General features: G+C 41.5%; 1 protein-coding gene and 1 long non-coding RNA gene across 3 annotated transcripts in view; one reads left to right on the top strand and one right to left on the bottom strand.

Moving 5' to 3' along the window:
- The first annotated feature begins 692 nt into the window (after positions 1 to 692).
- LOC117764284 lies at positions 693 to 19,034 on the top strand. The gene is made up of 3 exons (XR_004614361.1): positions 693 to 1,192; positions 13,108 to 13,112; positions 19,022 to 19,034. It is a non-coding gene; the product is annotated as an uncharacterized LOC117764284 (long non-coding RNA).
- arhgap4b (Rho GTPase activating protein 4b) overlaps positions 2,065 to 19,714 on the bottom strand; it is a 32,845-nt gene continuing 15,195 nt past the window's right edge. The window contains exons 5-24 of one of the 2 annotated variants that reach the window (XM_034589921.1): positions 18,260 to 18,322; positions 17,972 to 18,145; positions 17,530 to 17,658; positions 17,009 to 17,230; positions 16,025 to 16,126; positions 15,736 to 15,921; positions 14,712 to 14,796; positions 13,613 to 13,640; positions 13,294 to 13,390; positions 12,200 to 12,260; positions 11,955 to 12,032; positions 11,018 to 11,146; positions 10,371 to 10,476; positions 10,045 to 10,272; positions 8,141 to 8,196; positions 7,642 to 7,813; positions 5,970 to 6,068; positions 5,571 to 5,678; positions 4,514 to 4,616; positions 2,065 to 3,251 (exon numbers count right to left, since the gene is read on the bottom strand). In XM_034589921.1, coding sequence (XP_034445812.1) covers positions 3,045 to 3,251; positions 4,514 to 4,616; positions 5,571 to 5,678; positions 5,970 to 6,068; positions 7,642 to 7,813; positions 8,141 to 8,196; positions 10,045 to 10,272; positions 10,371 to 10,476; positions 11,018 to 11,146; positions 11,955 to 12,032; positions 12,200 to 12,260; positions 13,294 to 13,390; positions 13,613 to 13,640; positions 14,712 to 14,796; positions 15,736 to 15,921; positions 16,025 to 16,126; positions 17,009 to 17,230; positions 17,530 to 17,658; positions 17,972 to 18,145; positions 18,260 to 18,322 — 2,433 coding nt within the window. In that variant the 3' untranslated portion in view covers positions 2,065 to 3,044. Of the gene's footprint in view, positions 3,252 to 4,513; positions 4,617 to 5,570; positions 5,679 to 5,969; positions 6,069 to 7,641; positions 7,814 to 8,140; positions 8,197 to 10,044; positions 10,273 to 10,370; positions 10,477 to 11,017; positions 11,147 to 11,954; positions 12,033 to 12,199; positions 12,261 to 12,786; positions 12,815 to 13,293; positions 13,391 to 13,612; positions 13,641 to 14,711; positions 14,797 to 15,735; positions 15,922 to 16,024; positions 16,127 to 17,008; positions 17,231 to 17,529; positions 17,659 to 17,971; positions 18,146 to 18,259; positions 18,323 to 19,714 lie in introns of both variants that reach the window. The other variant, XM_034589922.1, reaches the window with a different exon arrangement.

Raw genomic sequence — 19,714 nt, 5'->3', positions numbered from 1 at the left:
GTTCATTTCGAATACACTGACAACCCCTTAATCATTCATTGCTTTATGGTCTTTATTGTATTCATATTTCTTTTACCACATATACAGTTTGACACAGTACATTTTGTGACATCATCAGACAGTGATCCAGGATAACAGGGTCTTTTAATCATAGAAGCAGAATCAGTATTTGACAAAGTGATTCTACTTCTATTTTTTTCTGATACTGAAACACGACAGAGGAGAGATGCCATATGTAAAAAACATTTCAAATTCCTTTTGAGTCCAAGGAATCAAACACCTCACTCCAAAGATCCTGAAACATACATTTGAATGGGACCTGTGGGCGGTGCTATATATCTAGTCAGGGGGCCAAATGTGTGGATGAATGAGACAAAAGTTTTGATCTTGGCTCCAAAGCGTTCACAGTTTAACCCTCTCTGATATGGGGGGCCATTTGGGCTCTTGAGGCTAGGGCACAGTTTCCAGTTGAGGAGTAAGTCAACCAAAGCCCTGAGAGAAAAAAGCTCTACCTGTTCCTTCAAAGCCAAACCTGAGTTAGCCCGTCTCTAACTCTGCTAAAGCCCTGAGATTTGGCCTGCGCATCAGGCCATGTATCACATATGAAGGGGAATCTGTGTTTTGTGTGTGTGTGTGTGTGTGTGTGTGTGTGTGTGTGTGTGTGTGTGTGTGTGTGTGTGTGTGTGTGTGTGTGTGTGTGTGTGTGTGTGTGTGTGTGTGTGGGTGTGTGTGTGTGCGTGTGTGCGTGTGTGTGTGTGTAACACTGCATGCTGCTATTAATTACTGATCTCACTGCTTACAGTTTTTCCAGCTAGCGTCAAAGAGCACTACAGTGTTCAGTATTAAATACTTAAAGAAATAATCATAACATAAATAAGCTCTTGAAAAAGTGTAACATGGAATTAGGCTCATTGGGAAAATGCTTGGCAATTTTTCATTTATTTGATTTAGTTATTTTACATTAGCATCTGTTCATTTCAAAACAACCTTTTCAAAAGTCTGTATGTGTGTCACACATGGAACGTTTTACTCTGCTGCCATTTTTCATGACTGTGATGTCATCACCATGCTCTCACCTTTCAGCCAATCACGTACCCACTGCCTCTTCGAAGGAGGCTCAACTCACTGCCACCATATTTAGCCAGTTAGCTCCTGTTAGCTACAGCAAGTAATCAACCAAGTAACTGCTGCAGTAAAAAAAAAGAAACAGGATAGTAACACAGATACCACCCTTTTTTCTATTTGGGAAAAAAATCATTTTTCGTATGTGCAGTGCTATAGGTAAGAGGTTCCATTGTGAGTCTCATGAGGCAAATTTAAGTTGAATCAAGGCCGGACTGCACTGATTTAGGCAACATAAAATCAGCTGACAAACAAAAAAGCCCAATATTTGCATGCCTGGTCGGGCAAATCTTTGCAGTTTCCTGAATTTAAACCCAAGGCCCTTAAGTGCTTGTTGGTCATGTGTTGCCAGCCCAATTTCCCCGGACCCTGTTGCGGATGATGGGGCCAGTCTCCTTAGTTGATGGTTTTGGTCTTTTAGTGCTAACAATAAAGATCATTGTTACTTGGCTGGACAAACTCAAATTACAGGAAGCAACTAGGGCAGGGGACTTGCCAGCCTTGACATCGGTTGCCTGGGCCAAATTCTGGAATAGGACGAATTGGGCGAAGACACCTATTGCTTTGACTCGCTGAACAGTGAGTTCAAACGAGATCACATCTGACCTGTCAAGTCACAAAGGCACTGCTGCTGGGATGAACAGGAAATCCTGGATTTGGGAGTAGACTGCAACCTCTGCCATTGCCACAACAACATACCACTCAAACTGCATGACTATCCATGGGGCACCGCATGTGGACTATAATGCCAGGTACATACAAACTAGCGCATAGCTCAGGAAATGGCTCGGCACTGAAATACTCTGTTAGATCCAGGTGCTTTGGGATAAATACTCCCTGATTATTGCAATTTAGGTGGCAGCAGATTCTCTTAAGAGCATTTGCTGTCCGTCTCCAGTATTTCATTGGGACACCTGAAGCCACTTGTCAGCAAAGTGCTTTCACTGCAAGATGGCTGAGCTACACTGGTTAGAGGTGGCATGTGCAGCCCTGTTAAATGAAGGCTTAACAGTTTAAGAGGTTCTGCTAATGTGCTATGCGGCTGACACGTAGTTATACCTATCAATAAAACCATAACCAAAACTGCGTATATTTACAGCAGTAGCATCTTGTTTATTTAGAATAAAATTGGTATTTTTACTCGAGCTAACAAGTGTTAAATGACTAAATTTGTAGCATAAGAGGCAGCGTGATTGGCTCAAATGTACAAGATCATCAAACATCAGCTTTGTTAGGAAAAGTGACGAAAAATAAAATTTCATTTGGAAAAGTATTTTTCTTCTTCTGAAAAAAACGATTACTTAAGAGTTCAATTTGATCAATTTCCTTAGTTATTTCATAATTTTTGGGCCAAATATATTTAATAATAATTCATAATGTCTTACCCATTTCATATTTAACACTTCAGGGCTCGTCTTTCTGGATCACATTTTTTTTATATAAATACACCATGAGTTTAAACCTATCAGGTCTTTTGAAATGAAGTGAATGTGAAGATTAAGATAAGAATAAGATGTGAAGGCACTCCTAGACACAGGCCCTGGATCAGTTTTGCTATTCAAAAAGCAAACATTATAGGCAGAGCTGATCTCAGACCTGCCACTAGGGGGCAGCTTAAGTCTTTTCTTGTTTCTGTCTTATCATGGTAAGTACTCTTAAAAGTCAGTCTGGTGAAATCACTGGTGATGTCACATCCCTGATTCTCTCAAAATTGCAAAAACCTGGTGAACGAAAGTCAGACCAGAACCTAAAAAGGACCAAAACCAGCTGGAAAACAAGACACACTGGACATACAGTAACACGGCACCGAGACTAGTGGCACTATGAGATGGCAGAGACTCAAATATTATACATTATATAAAATGAATCAAGATTTCATTGTTAACAGTGTAATCATCATCATCATCATCCTCTCCTGTCTGTCAGTCCACTGGTCTGAAAAGCGTCCGTCCTCTGAGGCCGAATCCTACTTTTTTCGCAGCGGGTGCAGCTTGGGGAAGAGAGGAAGAGGAGGAGGAGGATGAAGAGGGAGCTGGGGCAGCAGGGGTGGCGAGGGCTGACATCTGAACAGGAGGCTGGCGTAACAGAAGCTCCTTGAACACGGAGTTCATCTGACGGCTGATCATGTCCTGAGGGAGCGAGAGGGGAGAGACATGGTAGATGATGAAAAAGTGGCCTCGGTGACCCGCCTTCAGTAAGGCCGACTCTGATGACACCTCACCACTGCACAAGATGCTGCATGGACTCTGTGCTCGAGCTCGTCCAGAAGCTAAGAGGTACATCAGGTGACTGTGGCCAGATTATTATGACATGTTCCTGGAAGATTTATTCACTGTGACAAGAGGGTACTGCCACATTTATAGTACTCGTATATCTTGTCCTGACGTTCAGGTGTGTTCTCAAATGAGTACGTTGATGCACAGGTATTAAATAAACTGTGCGATAATGCAAGGATCCGAAATGACTTGTTAAATTTGTACCTTTAAATACTAAAATACTGAGCTTATATAAAAAGTGAAAATTGCAATGTCAGATTTCAGAATACAGACTCTGAATCAATGAGCAGCACTGTAACACATTTCAGAATCACTTCTTGACCATTCACACATGAACCACGCAGCAGGAGATCGTCCACTCAGACGCACTCACAACACAGAAATCTCCAGAGCGTTCAGGTGAGTGGTGCAGCAGACAGAGGCAGGATGAAATATAGTAATGTATGAGTTTTCCTTCACCAAAAATCTCTCTTGACATCTTTGTTTGGATTGTCTGCTACGTGTATGACACCTCTTTTTCATCCTTCTTGTTTAGTTTTTTTTAATTTTTTTCATCTGTTCCCTGTTAGAAACTTTATCACCCACTCGCTAACCTGGGTGCCTTCAAACGCCATCAACACACCCAATCGTCAGCAGTGAATCCTCCGGAGGATCTCCTGCTGTGTTCTCACATGGGCTCATTCGGACATTCTCCGGAGTTCTCATTAGGGGGTTGGCCGGAGAAAAAAGTTGGACATTTGCAAATGCAGCCCCTCTGGAGAATGTCAGGAGATTAAAGGATCCTAGCCACGCATTGAACTGAAAGCAGCTTTAGTTTATAATGTTATCAAAATATAACACAGCCTGTTGTAAGAAGCAGATTTCCTGAGAAAAGTAAATCTGTCTTTGTTTTCTCCAGATCACTCAATGTTCTAGTTTTAAGGGCCTGGTCTTTTATTCAGTTTTTAGAAAATGAAGTAAACCTGCTTGTCAGAACACAACCTTAATCAATTACTAAAAAAACTATAGCTCCACACTGAAAATATCACATATTGTACTTTAATCTGAGGACTCAAGGATGCAATGTGAAGACCAGAAGGTCTGTCATAAATGATTTAATGTGTTGAACTCCTGACCTTGTCAACTGCTGTTCTTTCTGCCTGAACAAACGGGGGTTTGTCTGTGGGTCGGAAGCCGCCCTGTCTCACCGTGTCCAAAGTGTGTCTTCTCTCCTGGGACCTGATAAACAATCAGAGAGAGAAAAAGCGGTGAAACAGACCAAACGGTTTTATCTAAGTGACAGATGGAGCTTGATGTTGACTTCATATTTCGACATCTTTTGTTGACTTGTTTTACCATCTTTAAAATTGTATTTTTAAAAGATATTTTGGGGCATTTTTGCCTTTATAGATGGGGGAGAATAAGCATGGAAATGGGAGAGAGATGAGAAATAGGGGAAGACATGCACCAAAGGACTGCAGATTGGAGTTGAACTCAAGTCCCAGTACAAATAAATGTAATGTTAATGTATTCCTAACATCTTACTTGAATAGCCTCCTGTTGTGTGTTGCTAAATACATAAACTTCCTTGCTTCACACATGCTTAAGTTTGGGAGTGAGATCATGGTAAATGCCTTAATTTCAGTCCTAAAAATAAATGCACTCCAGGCTCAGTTAACTGAAATTATTGCCCTGTCACAATCACATGGGCGCTGACTAACACCAACACTCAGTACTGATGCTTGCTGTGCTGGTGTGTTTGTATGAGCTTTCATTAGCTGGTGTCTATAGTCTACGATTTGCAGTATCCAACCTTGAGATAAGAGATTGTTTTGGACACTTGGGGGCTTTGAAAACAAGCTATGACACAGCAGTGACACATTATCACCTGATAAAGGCAAATATACAGTATGATGAGCAGTTGTCTATTTACACATCCAGCAGTTACAGAGAAACAGTCTTATATTCTCTGCACTTTTTGTTTGGTTTTTGGTCTCCACCAACTCCTGAGGGAAATATCTGTCCATTTAGCTGCTCCACTTTGTCTAGTCTCCCGGTTGTGTCGTTTTTTTTTTCACGGCAAACACAAGGTTGTGAGAGCAGTGAGAGTGATTGCAGCAGCTTGTTGTGCCGATAATATTTTCATATGTAACACAGCACATGCATTGTGAATGAGGTGTGGATCACTCTTACACTGGCAGGTGTCGTGTGGCGGGAGAGGTTGGAGGCTTTCGACTGGGACTCCCATCACTCCCTCTCTGTCTTCCAGGTAACGAAGCACTGTCGCTGTTCACTCGCATCCTGTCAGGACACACACACAAAAACCATGTAGGTTTGCGTTGCATAACTAATGTGTGTTTAGCTGTGTGTTTAGCTGTGTGTTTAGCTGTGTGTTTAGCTGTGTGCAATAATGTGGATGTGCACAGTGTTTCTGTCTGAATGGGTAGATTTCACTGTCTGCATCTGTTGCCCACACGTGTTTGTTGATATGAGGACATGCATGCATCGCAGTGTGCATTTGTGTGTGTGTGTGTGTGTGTGTGTGTGTGTGTGTGTGTGTGTGTGTGTGTGTGTGTGTGTGTGTGTGTGTACCGAGTAGTATTCTCCGTCTGTGGATCTTCTACTGACAGGTTCCCCGTGCTGCCTCCTCCCCCCCCTCCTCCTCCTTCTTCTCTTTTCCCGCGCTCCGACCTGAGGGAGGACAAGAAGTGAGAAATGTGCTGAGCTTCATTTAAGAAAGTACAACCAGAACAAGTTTGAATATGGGATGAGGATGATTTGTGATAAACAAAATGAGGCAGGAATACAAAGTGGGTGGACAAACTCTGTACAAGACAACACAACAGCTCTACAAAAATACAACCTGAGTAAAACTGTTAAAGCAATGGCTTGTAGCTGTGTTTTATAGTGAGATATGATACGATGCTATTTAAATAAAACTTTATACAATAAAACACTATTTTGTCCACCTCCTTTTTTATATACATTAGTGTGTACTTTATATGTACCACTAAATACTATGGCCAGAAAATGTTGAATTACTTTTCTCTGATTCTTTTAACAACGAGTTACATGTTCTTGATTCCCCCATGGTACCTTTAATGAGATTTTTTGGCACCCGACTGCACCCAACCAATTTGCTTTTCCAATGCTATAGCTCCTATAGCTGCTATTGCTAACTGGGTGAGTTCCCTGACAAACTGGCAAATGTGATGTGTTTCGGCAGGAGTGATATTGGAATGAACGATATGTATAGCTTATTTCTAACATTTCTACATTTCAGGAAATGACATGCTTATCACTGGGACCTGACCACATCACTCCTGTGCTTGCCTCCCAATGGCTCCCTGTTCAATTTCATATCAATTTCTATTGCTCACTTTTAAGGCCTTAAATGTCCTTGCACCTAATCCTGCTACGTGCCCTCTCGACCACTGAGATCCACGGATGGAGCTCTACGGTGACCCCCAGGTCTCACCTTCAGAGCCCCCACAATATGGGATTTTCTCCCCAATTGAACATAGACAGACTAATTCCCTAGCTTCTTTGAAATCTATATGTATTGTATTGCATTGTAATAGTTGTTCTCATTGTGTCTTCATTGTAAAGCACTTTATAACATTGTTAAGACAAGTGCTACATAAATTAAGTTTATTATTAATATTATTATTATTAGTCTTCAAAACAAGTAAAATAAAAATCAATCCTCAGTGATACAGGAAGCCAGTGTAAAGATGCTAAAACCGGAGTAATGTGATCTCTTTTCCTTTCCCTCGTTAAAACCCTGGCTGCTAAATTTTGTAGAAGTTGGAGCCTGATCTCTGGATCCTGGATAAAGTGCCGTAGTCCAGGAGAGTATACCGGTCAACTTTTTTGTCATCTTCAGAGTGTACAGTCTTACTCTTGCAATATTTCTTCAACGATGAAAGGCAATCTTTGTGACATTGTTTATGTGTTTTGATGCACCAGACTTCCAAGTTTGCTAATAATCTTTTGTCTCTGATCATCAGTACCAAGTATAAGAATTTCAGTTTTTTTTCATGCTGGAGAGGCATCCCTAACCCTAACCCTAACCCTTATTATCATTCGTTTTTTGGATGCATATGGGTGCAGTCTGGCCCTCAACAAGTGCAGCAAGCTCTGACATCTAATGTGTTAAACTGGGACAGAGAGATCATGATCAGTTTAAAGTAGAATCAAGTTATCAGGGAAGATCATGTAGACCATTGCTCTGATTGAATACCCAGCACATGAGGTCACTCACCCTTCCAGCATGCTGATGTACTTGTGAGGGATGAGACCCTTAACCCCTCCTAATTCGCCTCTCCACCAATCACTTGAGGCCTTGCTGTGAAGGATGAGAAGGTCTCCCTGCTTGAATGTCAGCTCTGCTGGAGATCTCGCCGCATAGTCGAACATAGCCACTGCCTCCCACTCTGCATAAACACACACACACACACACACACACACACACACACACACAGACACACACAGACCCACACACAACACGATTGTCAAAATGTATCTTTAAAATAAAATCTTAATGATCCATGTAATCAGAATTGATTTAAAGCAATTATTCATATATTGTGGGTCAGTGGTTAATGTTAAGCTTATGATAATGTCCTATAAAAGTCATCAAATGTGACCCGTGACCACATATTTATCTGTGTGTGTGTGTGTGTGTGTGTGTGTGTGTGTGTGTGTGTGTGTGTGTGTGTGTGTGTGTGTGTGTGTGTGTGTTGACATGTGTGTGTACTCACCATCCTCACTGGGCAGATGCTCGGTCTCTCCGTCTCCCTCCTCTGTGATTGGTTCACTGCAGAGAAGCGAAAAAAATTGAGTCGGTGGTCAGCCACACTTCCTCTTCTGGTTGACACACACCAACTGTATGTAATGTAATGTAACAGTCTTTCTTCCTAAATCACAATCCTTCTACTAATAGCTTCTGCTATTTCACAAAAGACTAAATACCACGTAATACCATGAGATGTCTCAGATGACCCTAACACCTCAGTGTTCTACAGAACACAAGAGGCCAAATCACAGAGAATTCTCTGTCAAATGTCTAGTTTATTATAATATGTTCACAAAGAGAAGGTTTTATCGAATTCACCCAAAAGCTGATTTTGGGGTGTTGTGGGGTTAACATGGACGCTGTTGATAATTCTGGAAGCTTGTGCTCAATTAAATGAGCAATCAGCTTAATAGTATTAAGCAGTTTTTAAACAAAGCATTGCAAGCTGCACAGAAATGCCTTTGGTCTGGTATGAAATTCTGCTTCAAGAGGATAAGCCATAAAAACGGGGCAACATACTTGGAACCAACTCTACTGTTCGACTCTAACATGATCAACAAATCTCTGGAGCAATGTGAGGCTGTTGCTCAGTCATTCAAAGACTACAAGTCATCCAAGGACAGAAATCAGTCAGGGCACAGAAGATATTATGTTTAAATATAAATAAGGGAGGCAAGTTTCATCACATACTGTGAGCAAGAGTAATTCAACCATTAAATGCACCATTTGAAAGAAATCCTCTTAATTGACAACATTTTGTAAAATGTTGTAGGACAAGTTAAAATATTGTTAACACAATTTAGTATTAACAAATTCCTAATTAATAAATAATAAATTATGATCATTTAACATCAGTTAATAATTACTTTTTATCCACTATCTGTGGATAAAATAAACTAAATTACTGTAAACTAGCTAGTTAGCATTATCCTACCAGTTAAAAATGCTTCGGCTAACGTGCGTGTGCTGCCTTCACACAAGGGCAGATGGGGCTGGATGTCACTCTCTGTGACGTCCAAAGGCCATACAAAATGGAGAGCAACACAGGACAACTCTAATCTTTAGAGGTGGAGGCCTTTTCCTCTCCAGAATCCCCTGAGGAGGGCATTCGTGAGGTGGAGGACCATGATGTCCTGAGCCCCACCAGGTCAAGGCATTGGCTGCAGGCCCAGTTTCTCCCGAAGCCCATGAAGATCTTTGTAGCTCTTAAATAAAAATATCCAACAAATCAAGAGCGACACACTGCCATCCTGTCCTCTCTGTCCTAACAGGTGTGTGTGTGGGCACTGCAGTAGCCTTAGAGAAAGTGTGTTGTATACGGATGTCCAAAGGTAATGCACTGCTATTCAGTCTGATAATAATTGATATTACTACTCATCCACAATCTGTTCAGTCGGAAAGCTGCTTCCAGATCAGCCTTTAGCAAAATACAATAACAATAGCCAGGTTTAAACCAGTAGAGGGCAATCCCTCTGCATATCTACCTCGCAAAGTGTAAACACTTTGCACTAAAAGTAGAGAATTGGACCTGAACCAAACAACAACATTAGGATGGTTTTCTGCTGTTTTAGGGTTTGAGTGAGCTAGCTACCTAACTGCAGCTGTCATTTATCATACAACTACATTTCCTCAACTGACTGGCAGTAAGGAAAACAAATAAATAAATGAATAAGAAAATTACAGGAAATCAGAGGAAAATATAAAGTTTTACATATTTCTTTGACACTTCCTGTAACTCTTGAACAATCAATATTTCTTGAATTTTTGACTCATATTTGCAACATACAGTATATTGTTAACAGCATGTAATCACATTAAAAATGTTTTAAAAAATTTAACATTTTACATCAGTGACCACTCTTCTCTCACCAGTACTCCTGCTCCAGAGTCATGTGCTTCTCGTAGACGGGACCCGGCAGCTCCGATTGGCCGGGGAAGATGATGTCATGTTGCAGGATCATGGTTTTGACGAAGTCATTAACCTGTGGCTGCCTAGCAACAGCGTCATCAGAATCTATCCCTCTCAGCAGGCTCGGGCCGAAGCACACGGCCAGGTTGTAGGGCTGCATCATGTTCTCGTCACTGTACTGAGACACACTGGGGAAAACAGGTGCACGATTTACTCGTCAATCTTGGTCTGGGTGTAAACTTTTATGACCAGGGAATATCGCACACTGTGTTATGTCGTAGCTTACTGATTGAGGAAAGCGAAAAGGTAGCGCATCACGATGGGGAGAGGCCGTGGGAAGGTGGAGACAATCGCTTTAATCTGGGCAGCTTTCTCTGCATCTTCCTCAATTTCTGATCATGTTAGAGAGGAAAGAGAAAAGGAGCAAGATGACAAGACGACAAGACAAGTACTTCTGAGGTGAGGGATGGTTTGGCTTAGTTAAATTTGTAACTGTACAATGTAAATTAAAAAAAATGATGAGGAGACTTGAAGAAAGACAGAGATAAGAACAGAGATCAAACAAGACGATGAGATGCACCAGGAAGGAGAGTCAAAGTTGCAGCACCTTGCATCAACAGCACATGCAGCCTGTTTGTAGCGGAGGATTTCATAAACAAGCTTTTCTATGTGTAGAGGCTCACAGAAATTGTAGTAGAGCCACTGTCGCTGCACAAAGCTCCATTAAAATCAGCAAATTTACTCATATGCAAATGATTTACCCACATCCTACTGTACACAAGGGCGAGAGTGAGCTATTCCGAGATAAGCACCTAGAAGTAAGACAAGTTCTATGAATACCGAAGGAACTGAGAGCAGACATGTGAAAGCGATGCATGATGTGAAGACAGAGACACACAGATGAGGAAGTTACATAAGGGGGGGGGGTCTTACGGACACACTCCAGCAGCTGAGCGTAGCTGTCATACGGGAAGAGAGGAGGCTCCAGACCCCTGAAGTAAAGCTTCAACACACCAGCCACGGAATCCAGGTCACACTCACTGTCTGACAGAGGATCCTCTCCTACAGGGAGTTCAAACACACGGGATGAATTAGCTGTTTTGCCAAAACTGACTTACGTACTGACATATGGTTAAGTTCCTTTTTCATAATGATAATAATAATAATAATAATAATAATAATAATAAATTATATTTCCTCGCCCCTTTCTAGACACCCGAGGACACCTTACAATACATCATAAATAAATAGATAAAGAATTATAGTAAAACCAAGCAGATTAGGAGACGAACACACATGTGAATGCAACATAACACAAGACTAGTTAAACAGTAAGATAAAGGTTAAAATCAGGTTTATGGTATGTGAACACAAGAGTGAAGTAAAACCAAAGGTGTGAGGGATATATACACATATATATTTATATATTATGTACAATTTTTTAATTATTCTATTCTATTCTATATTTTGTATAGTTTGGCTCTTATATTTTTACATCTATCTATCCATCTATCTATATATCTGTCTGCATATAAATAAACACACAGTCTGGTCCATAAGTATTTGGACAGTGACACAATTTTGTAATTGAGTCACTGTCCACTACTACAATGGATTTGAAACGAATTAATCAAGATGTGATTGAAGTGTAGATTTTCAACAAAAATATCACTTCAACCTTTCAAGTCATTATTATAAATAGTCCTATTTTCAGAGGCTCAAAGGTAATTGGACAAACTAACATAATTGTAAATACAAGGAATATTTTTAATACTTAGAGAGTAGAAAATCCTTTGCAGTCAATGAGTCTAACCCTCCAATTCACCTCTTCACTGTATGAAAAACAGATACATAAGGTAAAATCACTTACCTCTCTCGAATGAATCTCTAATGAGGTTAACCTCCCTCTGTGACCCAGGAACTCTGAATATTCCTTCATGGTGGAGGCCTGACACAGACACACACACACACACACACACACACACACAGACATTTATATTATGTTAAATGTCAATAGAGGCCTCATACATAAACAAGTACATCCACCCACTCGTTCTTAGGGTCCAAATCGCTCTCTGAGCTCGGCTTAGTGCTACATTATAGAAACTGACTCACCGTGAAGGTTAATGAAACGGATGCAGCTTTCAACCACCACAGGAATCTGCTGCCCAGAGCTCTGGAGAGAGAGAGATGATTGGAGGATAGACGTGTGTTGGAAGGAGAGCGGTGATAGAGACACAAAGAAAGGTGAAGAAAAGGTTGTCATACAGCAGAAAATAGTGTGTAAATGAAGATGCTGGGTGTGGAAAACAGAAAATAAACTGAATTTGTTAACAGGGGAATAACACTGAGCTGTTAAAAATGTTAATGTTTTTTGGTTGATCAATGTGCCACTGAAAAGTCACAAGAACAACTGAAAATACATTTAACCCTGCGTTTTACATTGTGCTGCTCATCTCAGATTAAGATTATATTTCACCACTGTCAGACGCTCAGCTGTGCAACTCGTTGAGGCCAGAATGTGGGACATGAAGAGTTACATAATAATGACTGTAAAACTACTTGGATCTCTCAAAATGTCGAAATAATCCTTAAATTTTTAACTGTTAAATCCCTTCAAGGTGGCAAGAGCTCCAAATTTCCCAGTAAAAAAGCTACGGCCCTGGTCACTGGCAGCACAACGGCCTGCAGGGGCTCAGTACCTGTGTCCGAGACATTCTCCTCCTTCGTCTGCACCAAGCCAAGCACAGCAGAGTTGAGACAGAGAAAAAAGCAGAGATTAGAAAAAGGGGGAGTGAGAAACGAGGGGGAATAAAGATTTAGAAGCAGTGGGAAGAAGAGGCGCACATTAGCACAGGCATACAGACACCACACTCAATAGAGGAGTCGAGAGAGGAGGCAGCAAAGAGGCCAGTTCAGTTTTAATCCCTTTCACAAGAGGGGGAGCGATAAAAAAAGAAGGGAATGGACTGAAAGGAGAGAAAGCCAGCAATAAGCTGTAAGCATGACCATACACATGAAAGCAGCAGTGAGAACTCTGGGGGGGGATGTGTGCCCCCATTCTTCAATATCAGAGTGGAAGGATTTTCCAAACAATTTCCTTTGGAGGCTTGAACGTCAGTGCAGCACAGTGCAGCGAGCAAATAAAGAGGCTGCGTTCCTTTTCATTATTATTATCATTTGCATGTGTATTTGAGAGAGAGTGTTACCTGTATGTAGGAGAGCATGTCTGTGGTGAAGAGTGTGTGGCAGAATTGGGAAACAGGTCTGGACTTCCAAACACGCACTGACCGAGCACATTGCATTCTGGGAAATATAATAATAAATCAATTGCATGATGCCATTTCACATGTGGGTATTATTACTTGAGATCTTCTGATGTTGCCTAATTGCTATGATGATTTACAATTTCAGTATTTGAACCCTCCCCCACAAAGAATCTCCTTCCTCTTCATATTGTCCTCTCTGCTTTCTCCATGTCTCTACGCCTCTCTCAGTCACTGTCAAATGTGTAAATACTTTGCTTACCTGGAAGGGTCACTGTCGACGGCCTCCGCTGGTGGAAGGAGACAGAAAAACAAGTGAAATAGTTTTGTTTGGTTGAGGGTCTTGGTGCAAGGGAATGTGCAGCAACGTAAAAGGAGAACTTCACAGATTTGTCGCATTGTTAATGTGCGCTGCCCCTTCTCCCTCATGTGTTTTATCTGTCTGTTGAGATGTCAAACAGGATGTGTGGGAGCTCACAGCCGATTGGACACCGCCTAGAGACCTGTCTGGAGGTGCAGTCCCTGTCCTGCCTGCTGTCAGACCTGATTGGAGCAGCTCCCAGTCGGGCTCTCCAATCAGGATCTTCACACAAGGCGCACCACGTCATTCGGGGACCACTGATCTATGCAGCTCGCCAGCGGGCTTAGAGGCAGATATTTGTTAACTAATCTTTGATCATGCACTTTATGATACAAAACAAGTGTGAAAAGCTATTTGGGGACTGGTCCAGGTTTAGTTGTATTGTTGATATCGCTCTCACTTTGTTTTTAGTAGATAGGTTTTTGTTTTCACTAGTTTTTTTGTTTTTAGGTATCTAGTTTCTTACTCTGCTTTTTGTCCACTTTTTGTTATATATTTATTTCTTTGTTTAAACAGCATCCACACACCCTGTCCCCCTGCTTTGGTTAAAGCATCCGTTTGTATTCAATTACTCCAACCTTCATAATAAATAACCTTTAATTTGACCAAAAACAACTGGTTTTCTGTTGCTTCCAACCCCTCATGAGCTGGGTCGTGACACACATGAAACTCTGTGTGCAGCTCTCGGGGGCTACCACTGCATATGTGACAAAAAACCTTGTGCGCCTCCAGGGGAGCTGTGTGAAGTCTTAAAAAATAACTATAATTATTATAAGTCCTAAATAAATGACTCTGTAGCCGGCTCCTTATCTCTGCTTGAAGCACACTGAGGTTAATGTTGGATCAGTGAAGTGGTCTTTTCAACTTTGGTCGGTAGTCGGTCTTACAAGTGGCATCATTTGTAAAAGTGCTCTGAATCTCTTCGCAGATTCAGCCAGTGACAGTATAATGGTGCGTGTAAGCATTACAGGAAACACTCTTACCCATCCTCTGACACTACCTTTCTGTATGGCATCTTGTAGAAGGTCATGTTTGGCTTGAAGTTTGGAGGTCAGAGAACTGCTGGTGAGGAACTCCTTCACTTTCTAAGATTAAAAAAAACAACAACATACAAATGCTGTATATGTTAAGTAAATCAATAACAATTGGATCCCTGTGCGGGGGGAGTAGCTCCTGAGACATCATTTAGAATACGCCATTCAAATTCTCCTCAGGAAACCTGGAACAATTACAATACCTCACTAAGACTAAAAGCATAATAATAAAGTAATCAGTTAAAGAATATTTAATTCTAATTGAGAGATCCGATCAAAAGTGTTCAGCTCTAGGTTCATCTGTTCACACCGGGCAATAAAATGCGTCCTGAATGTGTCTCCTGAGACCACTTGTGGTTAGATCGCACTTCCCTGCACTATTGCTTTTCTGTCTTTTGTGTTCGTGAAGACCAAATGATATTGTTTTTACCCAGTCTGAGTTTACAGATGTGTCCGACGACAAAGCTTGTGTGTGTGTCGGCATGAGGGATAGAGAGAGAGAGAGAGAAAGAGAGTGAGAAAGAGAGTGTGCGTTGCCAGGAGGGGCTGAATATATGAATGAGCTACAGACCTACTATGAATAGGGATAGGAAATAAGCATGCAGTGGTCAGTGCTGATATTGTGTCGGTGGCAACAAATAAATCAACATATTGACACTAAGAAGAATAAAAATATGTTCAGTTCCTGGTGAAATTGTAGCGGGTCAGACACGTCAGCTGAGTAGGCGGTCCTTCATTTGTGATCACACTAGGTGAATGTGGCCACATGCGTCCCAGCCCACCTCTGAATGTGGTCCAAGTGATCAGATCTCAGGATGCGTTCAGACCTGTACTATGCGCTGACCACTTCTAACTGGATCTCTCAGGATGAATGCTAATAACAGAGTCGGAAACAGGGCCTATATTTAGCCAATAATTGTTTTGATATAGAGTTTAGTGACAGTACATCAGACTTAGAAAAGGATTGACCAGCCCCCAGCATTAACTCACTGTAAAATAGTAGGTCTCTGTCTCCTGCTGATTGGCTCGACGCTTGGCAAGGGTAAGCTTTGGAGCTGTGCTTCCCCCGGGGGGCTCGCTTGATAGGCTGCTGGGCACATCGGGGGAGGGGTTACAGTCGCTGTCACACATAACGTCCAGCAGGGCTGTGAGCGTGGCTTTGAGTGTTTTACTGATCTGAGAAGGGGAAACAAATGTTGAAGTTGTTGATTCAGTTAATTCAGATATTTTCTCAAAGCAAGTTTTTTAAATTTGATTTAGGTGGTAATAATTCGCTGACCTCCTCTGTTTCCAAGGTAACAGCAGCGAGTCGAGACTGAAGCTGCTGGAATCTGGTCTCCAGCTCGTACCTCACCTGGCTCTCCGCACTCACCTCACACACCTGGAATGCACAAATGAAACATTTAACATCCAGAAAAACCTTCAGGAAAAATACTGATGCTAGCAGCCTCCATTATCTGTAGCTAGTTAGCCAAAAATAAATCTAACTCTGTGAGCAATTGGTTGAAAAATGCTGTTTCCAGCCAACTTTTTAAAAAGGCATTTGACATGAAACATGAAATATTGTTAAAATACTGAGGCTAAAGCTACATGTCCCAAGCAAAAATAAGCTTAATTGTTAGTATTTTCAAATGCAGATTTCATTTTGATGTGAAGTCTTTGATGATGATATAGAGGATTTTTTCTCTTTATTCAGTAGAATGGTCTTTCAGTTGGGGAGCAGAACTCATAGATTTCCTGTTCAGATTTTGCAATGCTCTCACTCAAATATACTCTGCGTGATTACATTTCCTGCTCTCCAGCATGAACTCTTCTCATCGCTCTCATTCTGCTTCTGTGCACACGGGAAATGTTGCTCTCGGATTTCTCCATTGCTCTTGAATTTGTTCTTTTGCACTTGGATTTTTTTGTGCAACAACTGTGTGTACTTATATGTTCTGTCTACTTATAGTATGTTTACAACAGGGATCAGAGAGAAACAGCATTTCAATCCCCCATGTCCTGTACATATGACACAATTGACTATAAAGTTGATTTTGACTTGACTTTGACGATAGTAAAAGTAACCAAAACGAGGGCGGGGCAATTTCATTTGTCATCACCGACCTAGCATTCTGAAATTTGACGGACTTGCTTCTTGTAAAATGATCAGATATGTAGTAACAAACCAAAATGGTGTCAACGACGCGTGTTTGCCTTAACAATGGGATGCAATACCTGTGAATGTCATGAAAAGTTACTCCCACACGCAAAGTGTTTTCACCTGGTCTCCCTCGTGTGGGTGGTAGTTGAATCTGAATGGGAGACAGAAGGCGGAGTCGTGTTGCTGTAGTAACGCATCTCTGTCTCCCCCCTGGTCCAGGGAGGTCACAGCGGCCTCCAACTGCTTCAGCCCCGTCTCCTCCGTCTTCTGGATGCGCCACCTGCTGGCCAGGTAGCACTTCATCACCCTCTCCACAGCCAGATGGAAACCGAGGTCGCAGCACTGCCAAGAGGGAAAGAGGAAGAGGAGGATAGAAGGAAGGAGGAAAAGAGAGGTGTGCAGGCAATCATAGAGTAGTAAAAATATAGTATAGGGAAGGTGAGGAAAAAGTTTAAAAAATGATGGTGTGGGAATAAAGAAGGGAGGGAGAGAGGGGGCTTTTATTTTTTGACATGGGGTCCTTGAGAAATCAATACGGTTCCAGTGTTACCCCTGTAAAATCTCAAGCCTTTCTTCAGGAAAGAACGACACAAAAAGATAACTCACACACAATCGCACAAGTCAAATTACATGTTTCTTACATCTATGAGAGTGCTCACGTCCTGCAGGTAGTATTTGTTCATGGCTGCATTGGCTGCTGAGAGATTCAGAAGGTAATCGTTACGGGCCTTGGTACACTTCAGCTGGTTCTCCTGCACTCGGCCGTGCCTCTGCATGCGCACACACACACGCGCACACACACACACATACACACGCACGCACACGGTAAGAGAAGATGACATACACTCAAACACTAAACCATGTGCTGATATAATACAACAAATTACAATATCATGTGCCCACGGCCGTCACATATTCATTAACATATGTTTAAATAGGAGGTGTTTTCACTATTTTAGTTTATACTAAGTTTATACACCTCAACACACTCCGACACAGCAACAACAGGAAATGGTTGGTTAATCTTTGAAAAACTGACTTCCTGTCACCTACTCTTTTTCACACCCACAAACGTGACCTCACCTTTTCCATTAATCTCTCCATCTTCTTGACGGAGCTCCGCCTCTGTCCCCCTGATTGGCCGGGGCCAAGGTCAGCCGACTTGCCTGTGTGTCTCTCCTCCAATCGCTCGGCTTCTTTCAGCTTCCCCTCAGCTATCATAGAGTCGGTGTGGTACTGGTTATACGTCTTCGTAGCCTTTTATCAGCACACGGGTCACAGATAGCACAAACTCCACGTTAGCATTACTGTCACAGCATTAATATTGAATTTTGCACAGTTGCATAGAGGACAGTAAAATAAAGCTCTCACCGTCTGGAGTTCAGTTGTGACCTTTAGCAACTCATCCTGCATCTGGATTCCCACTTCTTTGCTCTGACATTTACAAAAGTAAATGTTAGTCATTTTAAGGAATAGTTTGACATTTTTGACAAATACTTAATTTTCTTGCTGAGAGTTAGTTGAGAAGATTGACATCCCTGCAGGGTTTTTCCTGCATAGAGAATTGCGAGGCGGCTGTCTCAGTCAAATTTTGTGCCAGCTCCGCCTCCCAACAATATTCTAGTACAGAGGAAACCGCTTATAGTGATAATGTTTTACCCCGGTCAAATCTGTCACTATAAGCAGTTAATTACTTTAGATGAATTGTGTAGCTTCTATATGATAGTCCCAGAACTGAGGGAAAGGTATCAGCACCCACACACACACACACACACACACACACACACACACACACACACACACACACACACACACACACACACACACACACACACACACACACACACACAGACTGACTCCGCTGCTCACTTCTCTCTCTCTCTCTCTCTCTCTCGCTGACACACAGTCAACCTGTCCCAACACTCGCAGTGTGCAGCTCGAATGATAGAGACAAACATTTCAAACATGTATGAAAAGAACCAAAATGAACGCTGTAAGCAGACTTGGTGGAGCTGTGCATGGCTCCTTAGGTGTCTGCCCCAGGCCCTTGAACTCTGCAACGGAAATGTTCCACTTTTTGAAGTATCCTCAAATGCGTAATATCACTAAACTCTACACAACCTTAGCCAAAAGGTTATGTAAGTAAATAAACCACAATAAATGATAAAAAGTTATTGTCATGTTTTACTTTTTATACTCACAAAACATATTGCTTCAAAAGATTTCTAAATATAAAAACATAGAACAATTTTTTTTTTCATATTTGGAGTACAAACATCGTTCTTTGCATCCAAAGCTTGGCCAGAAAGCAAATAAGCATGTTTCGTAATATGTGAACTTTTACTTTGTTCTGCTACTTTTCAAGAAGAGTTTCTTGTGTAAAACTTATAATAATACACATTATAATACACAATGTCATTTGTATTGCTACTTTGAATGATTATACAGCACTACTTTCATGGTCATAATAACAGTGATTTTAGAGAAACTACTAAATGTTTCTAGCTTATTGGCGTCAGGCCCAACAACACATCCAAGATGATTGTAGAGGCTAAATCAAAATTCGGCTCACTCTTCTTCTCTGAGAAGGTTCAGACAGTCAGTGTCTGACAACCAGTCGTTTGAGCAACATGGTTGTGTGTACTCTTTTAAAATGAATGAGACAGCAACTGCCGCTGTGGCACCAAGACAGATAACAGCACAAATACATGATTTAAGTGAAGAGTTTCATTGTGTTCCGTATGTGTCAACTAAAAGAGCTTGATTGGTGAGTGTGTTCATCTTTCAAGGTTTCCAACTAACAACTGGATTCATATAAACGTTGTG

The sequence above is a fragment of the Hippoglossus hippoglossus genome, chromosome 7 (assembly GCF_009819705.1).
Source record: "Hippoglossus hippoglossus isolate fHipHip1 chromosome 7, fHipHip1.pri, whole genome shotgun sequence".
Taxonomy (NCBI): Eukaryota; Metazoa; Chordata; class Actinopteri; order Pleuronectiformes; family Pleuronectidae; genus Hippoglossus; species Hippoglossus hippoglossus.
This window is presented reverse-complemented; position numbering and strand designations above follow the sequence as displayed.